Below are 15,732 nucleotides of genomic sequence, written 5' to 3'. Positions count from 1 at the left end.
TTTAACATTTTATAATGCTAACCCAAAATGATATTCTGGAAATTTAATTTAGGTTGTGACTAAAAGGGCACTTTTTAAAACTAGAATTTGTATTCATTCCCCTTTTGAGTGCTATAAATGTACTTCCATCAATTTTAAGTAGCATGTTTCAGTTCATGTATACTGCCAAATAATTTGCAATAGCCGTCTAGGCAGCCCTGCTCTTTATGAAAAATAGAAGGGCTGGACTATAATAGAAAGGTTAGATCTTTCATTTGATTTGTCATCTGTTTTGTTGCAGACATCAATGCCATCAGATGAATAAATTTAAGCATGCATGGTGGGGACAGATAGTATTTCCAGGTTCCTTGTATTAGAGTGTTATTGAAAGATGATTTCATATTTCTAAAATTGTTAGAAATGTTCTTCAACATGCTCGTTAATATTTCTACCCCTTTTAGCATTATTAAAAATGTGTTAACCCAAGTGGATATTAATGGTCCTCTTGCAACCAATGTGCTTATACAGAAAAGATTGCCCATTTAATAGGACTTGTAAAAGTGTACTGCATGAATCTCCCACATTTCCCATGTTATTAAGCTGTGTGTTATCTGATAGAGGTATTCACTTTAAGAAGACTTTCCTTTTTTTATTCTGTTTGGTAACACTGGGACAGTAATAAAGAAATGCTCTTTCTGAAGCGGTGAAATTACTTTGCTAGGATGGCCAGGAAGAGCTTTCTGCCACTCTGAGACTTCTAAAATTTCAATTATGAGCTTTCCTTGTCCATGTTTGATACAGCACAGTTGATGAAAAATGAAGGGAAGCATATGGGTATGATTTAGTCCAAATTGGATTGATTATAGGAGTGACCCACTAGTTTCTATCCAGGCCTCTCATTATGGCTGAAGCATTCACTGCCTCGTAGTTGCTCAGAGCCATCTATAAACTACATTTGGGGGTATCCATATCGCAGACATATAATTACACTTAGCACATGTGTTAGGAAATACTGTGGGGGGCAAGGCCTATGTAGTAACAGAGCACCTGCTCCTCTCTGCCACATAAATGCATAGAATTTATAGTTGTTTACCATAGCCATTGCATACTTTTTTTTTGCCCCATCTGTTACATACATTACAGATCAAATTAAGTCACAGGTTTATTCTGCCTTTGGACATTTCACTTTTTAATATTTTAAGATCAGGGTGCAAGAAAGATATTTAATTTGAGTTCGACTTCTAAAGAAGAGAAATTGTGCAATACACATGTAGCACTTAATTATATTTTTGTGGTTGTTAATCTATTAATTCTATGTTATGGGTTGTTGATTTATTCTTTTTCTGTTATCCTGCTTCACTTTATTTTTTAATCCTTGTTCAGATCTGACAAGAATTAATTTGTATTGATCTGTTTCCCTTTTGATGAGACAGCTATATTTATACAAAATATTGCCCTGCATTCATTTGCCTTGTTTTCTTAATGTTGACTTTCTTGCTGTAACCAATGAATGAATGGTTACACATATATTTGTCTGTGTTTTCATATAGATTAAAGGCAGACTAAAAAGACTTTGCAACAATTCACAAGCACTCCACTTGTAATAGAGGCCTCTTAAATTACCTATTTATTTATCAAAGGCACATGGTTAAGGCTTGATAGATCCTCCCCCACATGGACTGCTCTCCAGAATGCACACTGTACGTTGCACAATTTTAGCACGAATAATAATGTATTTGCAGTTCAAAACTTGAGTCACTTTGGTCACTGAAAGGGGTAAAAGGGGAGAGGAGCACTTTTATACATCTTTAAGTCTGGTCGATCAAACAGGAGGAAGATGGTTATTCCTTTATGATGAATCATTTCAGTCCTGTGTACTTTCCAAAACATTGACTCTCTGAAGCAATTTCTTAGAGGATATAATTGTTTAGGGAAGGTATGGCCAAACTTGGCCCTCCAGATGTTGCTGACCTACAACTCCCATCATCCCTAGCTAACAGGACCAGTGGTCAGGGATTATGTGAATTGTAGTCCCAAAACATCTGGAGGGCTGAGTTTGACCATGCCTTTTTTAGGGAATATAATATTACATCAGTAATTTCATATGTCTGAATGACAATAACAGAATGTTATCTTATCAAGTCAGCAGACTTGCAGTGCAACACTGCATGTCTGCCTAGAAGTAAGCCCCATCACATTCAATGGGGCTCACTCCCAGGTAAGTGAGAATACAATTGTGTGTTTGTATCAGTGATGTGGTGGAGCAAAAACAGGCACGGGTGAACTGAAGCCACTTATTTCATGAGAGGAACACTAATGTCAACTCTTGGGGCACTATTAGACCATATTCTGTATGTTAAATAAACAAAGCATTTCTCGGAGATAAGCCCACCAAAGCTAAGTAAAGTAAATTAGTTTATATTAGCATGCATGGCTAAGGGTTGCATTGCTACTTATTTTTTATACATTTCACACACAAAAATTATGACCAACATATTGCAAAATGTCACAAGGTAGTAAGCAAGTTTTGAGCTCATCAGAAAGAACTCTTCGTCAGACTGAATGTTCAGCAAAGCAGGGGTGAGGGGTGAAAAAAAAGCTGACTTAGTATTCAAACTATAATGTCTGCATTGGTGAAAATTCTAGAAAAGGCATGGCTATAGGAGTACTTCCACTTCGGAATTTACCACTACACCACTGCTTTGTACAGACGCTGACACAACTTTGCAATAATTAAGCACCACTATTATTTCTGCTGCCTGCACGTGAAGTAAAATTGATTAAGTATTCTTACATTGGTAAACAGTTGATTAAACTGTAAATGTAGTGGTACATAACTAACCTTCTCTGGATTGGGACTAACATGTGTTTCAAATCAGAGCTTTACCATGATATTGTTGAAACTCTTTACCTTTTGATGTTATTTTCATGAGTGTGTTGATTAAATTGTAAGTTATTTTATATTTAAAAGAGTATAATGTTCTTCCATAGTCTTCAAGAAGGTACCTCTGTTGTAGTTTTAGAAATATGCAATGTATTGAAATATTATCATTAGTTAAAAACCATATAATTACACTAGTAAACTATTTAACTGGTTAACAGCCATTAAATATTTCTAAAAAGTCATTTCACTATACAAAGACATTGCCTGAATGAAACTAGTCTCTCTCCTTGTGCCACTAAAACAAATAATTATCCAGTCTTTGATGAACAGATATGTGTGCTTTTAATAGTCTGCCCTGCAGGTCAGGCAACTTAAGCTTTACTGGACACAGTAAGTAAGTGAATTCTGGAAATTTCCCAGCCGAAAAAGGAGAAAAAAGCCTTGTAGGCCACTAGCAGACATACAAATCTAGAGACTGTCGGCTTAGGCGCCACCACAAACCCAATTGCAACTGTCTTAACATAAGGCTCTCTCACATTCTTAATTTATTTGAGAGATGGACTAGACTGTGTTTTGCAGCACTTTGTCTTTGTCAGTACAATATGTAATGTTTGTCTGTCAAAAATGAGTGTTCTGTCCAACCCTGTCCTACTGAAATGACAGTATTGTCATGGGGACTTTGCTTTAATGTCTTCCTGTCGTGACTCATAGAATAAAGGATGAAGTATTATTTCCACATTCTGGCTACCTCATTTTTCAAATATAGAACTTTTTTATAGACAATACAACACAAGGTAGCTTCAGAAGCTAATGAGAAACTACCTAAATTTCAGTGTATTGCTCATCACCTCTCTTGCTAAACTTAAGATGTAGGTATATAGCATCTCTTTGCATGTTGGAAATTGAAGTTGAGATGACTTTCCCCAACATATTGAATTCTTCTATCCGCTACAAATTTCACAATCTAGTGTAAAAAAAAAAAGGTTTGTTACAACATTACTATCTAAAATACATTGTTGGTTGTTTCATTAATCTCTGGTATTTGCTTCACTTTTTAAACCATTATTTTAGTTTGTGTGTGTATATATATATTTAAGCCCTATGGCTTATTTACTCAGAAGTACCATTGCATTCACTAGGACTTCATCTAATTAAGTGTGTATAGGATCGCACCCTTAAGTTACCAAATGGCAGCATCATTATATCACTGAAAACCTGTGAAGTCTCAGTGCATTGAATACACAAACATTATTATATGACAGTGTACCGCAGTTGAGCTTCAAAATCAGTGCTTGCGATAAGACTATGCAAGAGACTAGATTGTTTTATTATGCCTCCATTTTTGAAGACTGCAGATCTGATGTGAATCTTTTTCTATGCATTCTAGACGGCTTCATTCCAATTATTTATACTGTGACTGCCACTTGGCTTGGCTTTCTGATTGGCTGCGTCAGAGGCGATCAGTTGGGCAGTTCACGTTCTGCATGGCACCTGTTCATCTGAGAGGATTTAATGTTGCTGATGTTCAGAAAAAAGAATACGTCTGCTCAGGTAGTATAAATTTATCATTTTGCTTTTTTCTGTTGTTTCTGTTGTTTTCTACTGATGTTCATATTAAGCACTCAATAAATGATTCTAATGTTGCTCCTATTTAAATGCCACTCCTTGCTAGTTCCAGTTCAGCCATTACCCAAGTAAACTGTAAATCACTATGATTTGTTCAGAGTCTTTTCTGAACTGCTGGTCTGTGTTAACAATTCTGTACTTAAATTGTCATTTTTCAATTGTGATCTCATATCATATTAATGTGAAAGAGTAATTAACAAATAATGGGATGCCTTTTCTCAGGGGAATGCCTTCTGAGCTCTATATCTGACTAGCATACAAATGGAATGAATAAGCAAGTATATATGTAATGCTAGAGTTTAATTTAACACACAGTAAGCTTGTGTGTACATTCTGACTAATTGACTGTCTGTCTGACTGACTGACTGACTGACTGACTGAAGGAAGAAGTCTGCATTTTGTCCCTAGGTATTATAATTATGAAACTTTGGAACATGTAACCTTTCTTTAAGTCTCCCAACTTATCTGTTTTGGTTGCTGGTTAGATATGATACTTAAACATAGGTAGCATCTGGGAGAAGTTGAACAGACATTTAAACTTGAAATATCAGTTTTTATTGATTGATAGAATAGTAGTTTTTAGGCTACTTTTAGTGTTCTTAGCTCTGGATAACTTTGAACCTCTGTAAGAGAACATTGTCTAAAGTGTTCAGTTAATCATAGACGATGTAACTCACTTGGGTACTTTCTTATTTTTAATGTAAAAGGGTAATAGGTGTGGGTTCCCCTGCTAAGGTTCCCTCCACTCCCTAGTTAGGAAGACTTGGCACAGTCTCCTTGCATTTTTGTTTGTTGAGTAGCATAAAGGATTGGTTTTTAAAAGAGGAAACAATATCCTACATTTGCAGAACTACACTGTGGTGAAGAAAGTTTACAACTTTTTTGGCTGCTAGCACACCATACATGTAAAGCAGATTGCTAGGAACTTTAGTTTACTCCCACAGACTACAGTCCCCAGCACTCTTAACAAAGTTTAATTCTCAGGCTCCTTTAGGAAAGACACAATAAAGTCAATTGAATGAAGATAGGGTAGGTTCTGAAAACACACATCTCAGGTATTAAAGGCCAGGGCAAAGAGGTACATCTTCAAGTATCTCACTGATGATGATGATGATGATGATGATGTCATCATATTAAACATGTCATCATATTAAACAATGTGGCAAGTAAGCTTTGTTTTACACTGATATAAATGGCAGATTATCACAACACCATATTTTAAAATACTGATATTGATTCCTTTTCTTTCCCAGGTTCACATGCTGAACCTCCATCCTGCAATGCCAATTCCATCAGCTGCCCATCTGCTTGCACTTGTAGCAACAATATTGTGGACTGTCGAGGAAAGGGCTTAACAGAAATCCCAGCCAACCTTCCGGAGAGTATTGTAGAAATGTAAGTGCCACTTTGGCTCTCTCTGCTCTATTCCAGCCAAAATAGAAAACTCTTTGCTTGCTTTTGATTTATTTTATTTTTTTACCATCAGTTTATGGCAGTAACCATTTACCAATGGATATTCCGAAATTTACAGTGCAATCCTATTCAGAAGTCCATTGTGTTAAATGGATGATTAAGTGGGATTAATATTCCAATCTGAACTTCTATTGTAAAAGTTGCTTTTATGCATAATATGTGGTTTTTCAGTATGCACCAGGATGCGTAAGAATATGAGGCCTTTGGAATTTGCAAATTCCAAATCTTTTCACCCTGTACTAATATTGTGACATTAACTGAGAAACAATGATCATTTACACTAGCAATCTCCAATAAACTTACAAAGAACAGGTTCTATTCAATGAAGTTATCCATTAATGCAGAATGTCTGCCTCTGCAACAGAACTGTCTCTCCCCATCAGCGCTTCATGTGTCCCCCCCACTCTTCTCAGATCTGTTCCAGATGATAGAGGGAACAGATTTGGAGAGGGCATAGAGGGCATGCAAGGAGAAGTGAAGAAGAGGATGTCATCGTAACAAGACAATATTATTTGATACAAGCCATTATTATTATTAGTAGTAGTAGTAGTAGTAGTAGTAGTAGGATGCTGCCCTATACCCGTATGTCTCACTGTAAATGAATCCAGCATTGCTCATCCTTTGAAACTCTTCCCCTTGCCCCTCTGTTATGGAATTTACAATGAGTGGATATCGGAAATATTTCTGGTTGTGGTGCCTAGAATTTGGAATAGACTCCCAATCACCAGTCTTATTTTGGGATTCAAGATGACCTTAAGAGATTAGAGAACTGGGCCAAAACTAACAAAATGAATTTTAATAGGGACTAATGTAAAGTTTTGTACTTAGGCAGGAAAACCCCGCTGCACAAATATAAGATAGGGGACACCTGACTTGCCAGTAGTCCATGTGAAAATGATCTATTGCAAGTTTAACATGAGTCAACAAGTGTGATGCAGCAGCAAAAAAAGCTAATGCTATTCTAGGCTTCATTGATATAACTATTGTGTCCCAATCAAGGGAAGTCATAGTACTGCTCTGTTCTGTCAGACTATACCTAAACTACTGTGTGCCACAATTTAAGCTGGATATTGAGAAGTTGTGCAGAGGAGGATGACCAAGATGATCAAGGGTCTGGAAACCAAGCCTTATGAGGAATGGTTGAGGGAACAGGGTATGTTTGGATAAGAGGAGACTCAGAGGAGATATGATAACCATTTTCAAATATCTGAAGGGCTGTCACATGGAGGATGGAGCAAGCTTGTTTTCTCCTGCTCAGAGACTAGGACCCAAACCAATGGTTTCAAGTTAACAGAAAGGAGATTCTGACTAAACATCAGGAATAACATTCTGACACTAAGAGCTGCTTTTCAGTGGAATGGAAGGTGGTAGACTCTCCTTCCTTGGAAGTTTTTAAGCAGATGTTGAATGGCCATCTGTCATGGATGCTTTAGTTGAGATTCCTGCATAGAAGGGGGTTGGACTAAATGACCCTTAGTGTCCCTTCTAACTCTTCAGTTCGATGATTATATGACTCTATAGCATGTAGATAGAAGTTTAGAAATATTCATGAATTTGTGCTGCAAATTGAAGAACTTGGCATTCATGGCAATACCCCAAGGTTCCAAAGTTCAATTATTTTACTTTCACAAAAGAGCAAATTTTGGTTTATCATAATGTATGTGAAACCTCTGCTTTTTAAAAACGTCACTCAAGTACTTTCTGCCTAAGACGTAGAGAATAGGGGTCTGGGGTTGGATTTTTAGTAACATGTGCCTTACTGTTTCTCCATATGACTAAATGATGGGAACATCGAAAGAACGTTGAGATCTGCCTTACAGATAGAATGATATGCTGCAGCTGTACTACCAAATGCTGAAATTGAATTTCATCGAAATCAAATATGACTATTGTTGCATTTAATGTGTATGCATCTACATTTCATCTGCTGGGAGTATTTTTTGTTGCTGTCATTTGGGGGGGATCTAATGAATAGCAATAGGGACATTTCATTGTGCAGTAATATGTCCTTTCAAAAAAAAATCATTTGAACTCACCTTTAGAAAGTGCAACTTTATTTTAGAGTGCTGCAGTCTCATGCCTTTTGTGGATTGTGTTTTCCTATGTGGACATAATTATGTGATGCCATCATTAACTTACTTGGTTAGTTGGTCTTCTATCCTCCCACATGGCTGGGGAAGGAAATATATTAGTATCTCAGTCTGTGCATAGTGATAGTGAGGATCAAATATGCTCAAATATATTTCCAACTGCCTGGTCCCATTTTCACAGTTCTGGAAAGACAGCTAGTAACTTGGAGCTTGCCAGAGAGCCCTCAAAGTTAGGACAGGAGCGGATTTACTGTGCCTATATCAAGCTACTAATAGGCTGTACAATTTTACAACTGTGTAAGTTGTAATTGATTTCCTGCCTTCAATTTAATAAACATATTTAAATTTAAATATTGAAATATGACAGTATTCGAAGGCATGGTAGGTTGCCATGTAGTCATTTACTACTTAATAAATACATCAATGCAGAACTGGAAGAAAGGCACACTTGGCATGGTTCCAGCGATATACCTGACATTGTGGCTCACATAAATCACTTGCCTTGGGCAAACTGCTGATTCTCTGGGGCAATGGGATTCTGCAGCAAGCCTGAACACTTTGCTTTATGAAAAGGTACACAATGACAGCTGTTGTCTCCTGCACATTATATATTTCGCTCACATTGCCTTCATTCAACCCACCACAGCCTCCACATTTGTCTCAGTAATCATTTATTTTTAAATTTTCTACTTGTTCTTTGGGGTAAGGGGGATTATATGGACATCAGTAACCAATCAATTTTCTTTTCTTCCCAGCAGTGGTAGCCAACCCCTTCTGTACACTTTCCCTCTAACATAATTTATTTATGGTTACCAATAATTTTACTTGCTCACTAGTAGCATGGTTGGCTGGATCAGACTCATTTCCTGGCTCTTAATTCTCTCTCCATCATCTTCTAACTGTTTAATTTTTTTCCTGCCACATTGGGGAAATTACCACCTTTCTCTCTGCTGCTACCAGAAGCGATGCACCAATAGGTGGCAAATATAGTTAATACATACTAAAATGGGAATGTTTGGTGTGAGAAGGTGAGCTAGCAGGGGTAGAACAGACATTATAGTGATGGTTCCTGCCTTCTCTCTCTGTGCCAGTTCACACTCATGCACATTACTTGATGACTTATCATATAATGACTTAAAGGCACATGTGTGGACTCCATTTACCAACATTCTGCTTTAATTGACCACAGGTGATTTGTTATCATTTGAGATCGCAAATTCAAACACAGTGCTTTCCAACGGAAAACTTTTGTTCTTTCCACAGTGGTTGATATATGATAGCCCATTCAGTGATGGAAGTCATTAACATATGCTGCAATCCTCAAGTGTTGACAGTGCATGTCTGAATCACTCCTGGCCCCTGCTGCATGCAAGAGAGTGGATGCTACTCTATAGCCACTCTATTCAACTTCAGGCTGAAGAGATAATGAGCCCTAATACATCCTGGCATTGCACAATGAGCAATTAGGTTTCTGCTCTGGAAATGCTTCAGCAAGGCCAAATACATCACATCAGGCACTGTGGCATGTCCACTTATCCATACATGCACATTTGTGTCTTCTGCTAAATACTTGGAGCAGACTATCCCTTTGATCCTGCTTTGCCTTCCTTGTTGCATCAATTACAGTACATAATGTACTGAAAACATGTATTTAATTTCATCCCCTTGTTGTTGTTGTTTAGTCATTTAGTCGTGTCCGACTCTTCGTGACCCCATGGACCAGAGCACGCCAGGCACTCCTGTCTTCCACCGCCTCCCGCAGTTTGGTCAGACTCATGTTTGTAGCTTCAAGAACACTGTCCAACCATCTCATCCTCTGTCGTCCCCTTCTCCTTGTGCCCTCCATCTTTCCCAGCATCAGGGTCTTTTCCAGGGAGTCTTCTCTTCTCATGAGGTGGCCAAAGTATTGGAGCCTCAGCTTCATGATCTGTCCTTCCAGGGAGCACTCAGGGCTGATTTCCTTAAGAATGGATACGTTTGATCTTCTTGCAGTCCATGGGACTCTCAAGAGTCTCCTCCAGCATCATAATTCAAAAGCATCAATTCTTCGGCGATCAGCCTTCTTTATGGTCCAACTCTCACTTCCATACATCACTACTGGGAAAACCATGGCTTTAACTATGCGGACCTTTGTTGGTAAGGTGATGTCTCTGCTTTTTAAGATGCTGTCTAGGTTTACCATCGCCTTTCTCCCAAGGAGCAGGCGTCTTTTAATTTTGTGACTGCTGTCACCATCTGCAGTGATCATGGAGCCCAAGAAAGTAAAATCTCTCACTGCCTCCATTTCTTCCCCTTCTATTTGCCAGGAGGTGATGGGACCAGTGGCCATGATCTTCGTTTTTTTTTTTTGATGTTGAGCTTCAGACCATATTTTGCGCTCTCCTCTTTCACCCTCATTAAAAGGTTCTTTAATTCCTCCTCACTTTCTGCCATCAAGGTTGTGTCATCTGCATATCTGAGGTTGTTGATGTTTCTGTGGTCGACACAGTCAAAGGCTTTTGCATAGTCAATGAAGCAGAAGTAGATGTCTTTCTGGAACTCTCTAGCTTTCTCCATAATCCAGCGCATGTTTGCAATTTGTAATTTCATCCCCTACTTTCTCTAAAATGTACTTTTAGAAGCTATTGTCTTCCAAAAAGAGGCCATCTAGCCATGCTACCCAGAAAGGTGCAACCAGAGAACATGACAAGCTTGCTTACTTATTTTACCAATCTGGCCTACAGGTTATTCACAGTTTCCTACTATGGAAGGGATGAGCTCTGACACTTCCAAAAGAGAGCACAGCACTGCTTGTTAATAGAGCAAGGCTCTCTCATTTGTAGACTCCACTTACTTGACAGCTAAAAATTATCAGTACTGATGCCTCATTCTTTTTTCTGTCCGGTTTAATGATTTGTCTGTGTTACAAACGATTAGGCCACAGTAACATAGCTGTCTTGACAAACGATTAGGCCACAGTAACATAGCTGTTAGCTAAGATGTTGTTCAAACTGGGAAAATTATAGTAAGCTGCTCACATTACCAAACTTAGTAACATTTCCCCCTTTTCCACCAGCTGGAACCTACATTGATATGAATGTCTTCCTTAATCAGCAATCAGTATTACTCTATATGGTTTTGTTGCTCCCAGTAATGTGACCTGGTTTTAGAAAAGCTGTGTTAGGTACTCTTTTTATATATACATACCTGCATTGCAGTCTTACCATGTGTGTGAAGTGTTCAGGTGCCAGCTAAGGAGATGACAAAAAGTGCTGAACCTTGAGATTGATTACGACAGAATTCCAGGTGGGGTTTTGACCCTAGAAGATCATTTGTCACCTTAAGTGCATCTTTCTTTTTCCTTGCTGTTTTCAGCCATTTTGTTGAGTGTCTGGTCTAAGCCAGAGCATTCACGGACTTGCTCTTAATGTTCAGAGAAATATCTTTGAATCCATCAGGCTGCTCTGCACTCTCTTCAGGCTTTGCTGTTTTATTAGAGAGAGTGAAGGAAATTGCTCTTGTCCTTTGACCTGAACAGTTGTTGAAGCCTTAAAAATAAAGCTCCCAAAGGGCAAAGTAGCTGTTTCTTGGCAGAATAAAACAAATCATTGAATTGTAAGACTGGAAGGTACCTTCAAGGGCATCTCTTCACACAGTCCACTGTACATAAACTATTTGAAGTAGTTTATAAATGGTTGTAGACTACATTAAAGACAATTCTTGTTTGGGCTAAAAGCTCAGAGCCATTCTGGACTTTTCCTGGATTTGTTTTTAACATCTGGCTAGACTTCTGTTGGTAATAAGAACAGGGAAAGTAATATTGACAATGAACTCATATTACTATTTATAGAAAGCTTATGGGATAGTCTACTCCTCCCACACCCCCATCTTTAGAACACATGATGATGATGAAGATGATTGCTTTGCTTTTGCCTAGAATCTTGAGAAGTTTTAATAGCATTTAAATATTTGTTTTGTTTTTTGTGGTTTTAGGTATCAGGTATATTTAAAAATAAATACTAAAGATTTATCCTGTGGCTTTGCCTTTTTGGCATTAATGTGTTTAATTCTCTTTGTAGCCGCTTGGAGCAGAATTCTATCAAAAACATTCCTCCTGGAGCTTTCTCGCAGTACAAGAAATTAAAAAGAATGTAAGTATTTTAAGTAGTTTAATACAGTATATAAAATATTTCCAATGCTTGCAGCTGATAAGCTACTTTCCCATGAGGCAGGCAAATGGGTAAGCTGCTATTTATGCAACTGGAAGGACCTCCAGAGCAACATGTATCATAAGGGCAATAAATATCACCTGCACATAGGCTGTTCTTGAATACAGTCAATCATACCAGTTCATGTTCTTCTAGCTTTTACTTCAGGACCAGATCTGATCTGAAAGCAACAACAATAACTAAGTTGCTGACATGAAAGAGGATAGGAAAACATCTCATGAACATGTAGAACTGGATCCAGCTAATGCATTTGTGGCACTATCAGTTTAATACCAATGCATATGGTATAAGGCCCATGTGAATGACACCAATAATATTTTTATTTAGGACAGTGTGGGTAACAATGCATGACAGTTAAGCCATTAATAACAGCTCTATCTGCTTCTATCACATTACTGTCCTTATCATGAAATGCATTTTCTTGGAGGAAACTGGCTTATGTTTTTCTTCCTATTTCTAGTTTTAAGCAACTGGCTTAGAGCTGAAAAGACAGTTCTTGTAAGAGCAATTTGCAAATACATTTAGTAATATTGTGCTTTTTATGTTTGATAGGAAATAGATTTAATCTCCATGTAAGTATAGTGAGGTTGGGGTTCTTTTTGTAATACATCTATGCCAGTGTTAGCCTGGGAAACACTCAACAACTTCAATACAATTACGTACTTTAAATAATAATAATAATAATAATTTATTATTTGTACCCCGCCCATCTGGCTGGGTTTCCCCAGCCACTCTGGGCGGCTTCCATAAAAACCTGAAATACACTAAAATATCACAGATTAAAAACTTCCCTGAACAGGGCTGCCTTAAGATGTCTTCTGAATGTCAGGTAGTTATTTATCGCTTTGACATCTGATGGGAGGGCGTTCCACAAGGCGGGTGCCACTACCGAGAAGGCCCTCTGCCTGGTTCCCTGTAGCTTTGCTTCTCGTAATGAGGGAACCGCCAGAAGGCCCTCGGCGCTGGACCTCAGCGTCCGGGCAGAACGATGGGGGTGGAGACGCTCCTTCAGGTATACTGGGCCGAGGCCGTTTAGGGCTTTAAAGGTCAACACCAGCACTTTGAATTGTGCTCGGAAACGTACTGGGAGCCAATGTAGGTCTTTCAAGACCGGTGTTATGTGGTCTCGGCGGCTGCCCCCAGTCACCAGTCTAGCTGCCGCATTCTGGATTAGTTGTAGTTTCCGAGTCACCTTCAAAGGTAGCCCCACGTAGAGCGCATTGCAGTAGTCCAAGCGGGAGATAACTAGAGCATGCACCACTCTGGCGAGACAGTCCGCGGGCAGGTAGGGTCTCAGCCTGCGTACCAGGTGGAGTTGGTAGACAGCTGCCCTGGATACAGAATTGACCTGCGCCTCCATGGACAGCTGTGAGTCCAAAATGACTCCCAGGCTGCGCACCTGGTCCTTCAGGGGCACAGTTACCCCATTCAGGACCAGGGAGTCCTCCACACCAGCCCGCCCCCTGTCCCCCAAAAACAGTACTTCTGTCTTGTCAGGATTCAACCTCAATCCATTAGCCGCCATCCATCCTCCAACCGCCTCCAGGCACTCACACAGGACCTTCACCGCCTTCACTGGTTCTGATTTGAAAGAGAGGTAGAGCTGGGTATCATCTGCATATTGATGGACACCCAGTCCAAACCCCCTGATGATCTCTCCCAGCGGCTTCATATAGATGTTAAAAAGCATGGGGGAGAGGACGGAACCCTGAGGCACCCCACAAGTGAGGGCCCAGGGGTCTGAACACTCATCCCCCACCACCACTTTCTGAACACGGCCCAGGAGGAAGGAGCGAAACCACTGTATAACAGTGCCCCCAGCTCCCAGCCCCTCTAGACGGTCCAGAAGGATGTTATGGTCGATTGTATCAAAGGCCGCTGAGAGATCCAGCAGAACTAGGAAACAGCTCTCACCTTTGTCCCTAGCTCGCCGGAGATCATCAACCAGCGCGACCAAGGCAGTTTCAGTCCCATGATGAGGCCTGAATCCCGATTGGAAGGGATCCAAATGGTCCGCATCCTCCAGGCGTGCCTGGAGTTGTTCAGCAACCACGCGCTCAATCACCTTGCCCAAGAATGGAAGATTTGAGACTGGGCGATAGTTGGCCATACTGGCCGGGTCTAAAGATGGTTTTTTAAGAAGCGGTTTGATGACCGCCTCTTTCAGCGGATCTGGGAATGCTCCCTCACAGAGGGAAGCATTCACCACCCCGCAGAGCCCATCGCCCAGCCCTTCCCGGCTTGCTTTTATTAGCCAGGATGGGCAAGGATCCAGGAGACAGGTGGTTGGTTTCACGCGTCCAAGCAGCCTGTCCACATCCTCGGGGGTAATGGATTGAAATCGATTCCATGCAACTTGACCAGACAGAGCTCTAGCACTCTCCCGCCCCAGCCCTGCTCCCACGGTGGTGTCTAGCTCCTTCCGAATATGAGTGATTTTATCTGCAAAAAACTTTGCAAAATCGTTGCAGGAGATCTTGGGGTCTTTACAAATTGCTGTCAGTAGTAAAAGAAGGCAAAGCATGGCTAAGTTTATGTTCAAATCTACTAGGAAAATGTCAGAGAAAGTCACTAGCAGGTCTGCTGGTGTTTCATTTGGTTTCAAAGCAATAATACATACTTGATGGTGAATGGAACAGATTCCAGATTATTATTATTTTTTAATGTTGGAACTTCCTGGGACTTAAGCCCTGTTGACTATAGTGGGGCTTATTTACTAGAAAATGGCCATAGTATTGTGGTGCACCTGCAGAAAAAGATATGTAGGTGCTGGCTACTTCAAAAGCTTCAGCTTTTCTGAAATTACCAATCTCGGGCTACTTTGCAGCATTATAAAGAAATCCTACTGTTTATGAATAAGGCTGCATATGGTACCTCATATACTATGACTGATACACACACCCAGCATCTAAGAAATTCTGCTACTGCCAAGAGACTCTTCTGTGGAATTGGTTGCATTCTCTTCCAAGTTAACCTTTTTAGAAGGATGACAGAAGTGATAAAACAAGCACAGCAAAACAAACAGAACTATTCCTCATTTCTTGTATTTTCAGCATAGGCAATATATTATTAGAAATCAATTCCATATGAATATTACAGAACAGAAATTTCATGAAATATTTCAGGAAAAGGCTAATCTGTATCTTATAATAGATTAAAAAAAACTTTTTAATAATTTAAAATCTGTAAACCAAAGTATAAAATATTGAGGTTGTTGTAGGTGCAGATTTCAGGCTGTCACAGACACTGGGGTCTGTGTTAATAGTATAGCATGCTTTGCTGCTGCACTATTATAATGGTTTAAAAGCTACAAAATTGTGTGGTACCACGTGTATGTCAAAAAATCAGGCCTGTGCATATGCTACTCAATATATACAGTATAATTACAGGTTGTGGAGATTGCTTATTTTGTAAAGAGATTTCAAAGGTTGTCTGAGAATAAATGCAACCTTTGAAATTATTGCAAATATGT

At 39.5% G+C, this 15,732-nt stretch overlaps 1 protein-coding gene across 2 annotated transcripts in view; it reads left to right on the top strand.

Moving 5' to 3' along the window:
* SLIT3 (slit guidance ligand 3) overlaps positions 1–15,732 on the top strand; it is a 418,035-nt gene that overhangs the window by 274,740 nt on the left and 127,563 nt on the right. For both annotated transcript variants that reach the window (XM_081845905.1, XM_081845904.1), the window contains exons 8-10: positions 4,251–4,414; positions 5,743–5,884; positions 12,111–12,182. In XM_081845905.1, coding sequence (XP_081702031.1) covers positions 4,251–4,414; positions 5,743–5,884; positions 12,111–12,182 — 378 coding nt within the window. The remainder of the gene's footprint in view (positions 1–4,250; positions 4,415–5,742; positions 5,885–12,110; positions 12,183–15,732) is intronic.

This window comes from Podarcis erhardii, assembly GCF_964252035.2.
Source record: "Podarcis erhardii genome assembly, chromosome: 2".
Lineage (NCBI taxonomy): Eukaryota > Metazoa > Chordata > Lepidosauria > Squamata > Lacertidae > Podarcis > Podarcis erhardii.
This window is presented reverse-complemented; position numbering and strand designations above follow the sequence as displayed.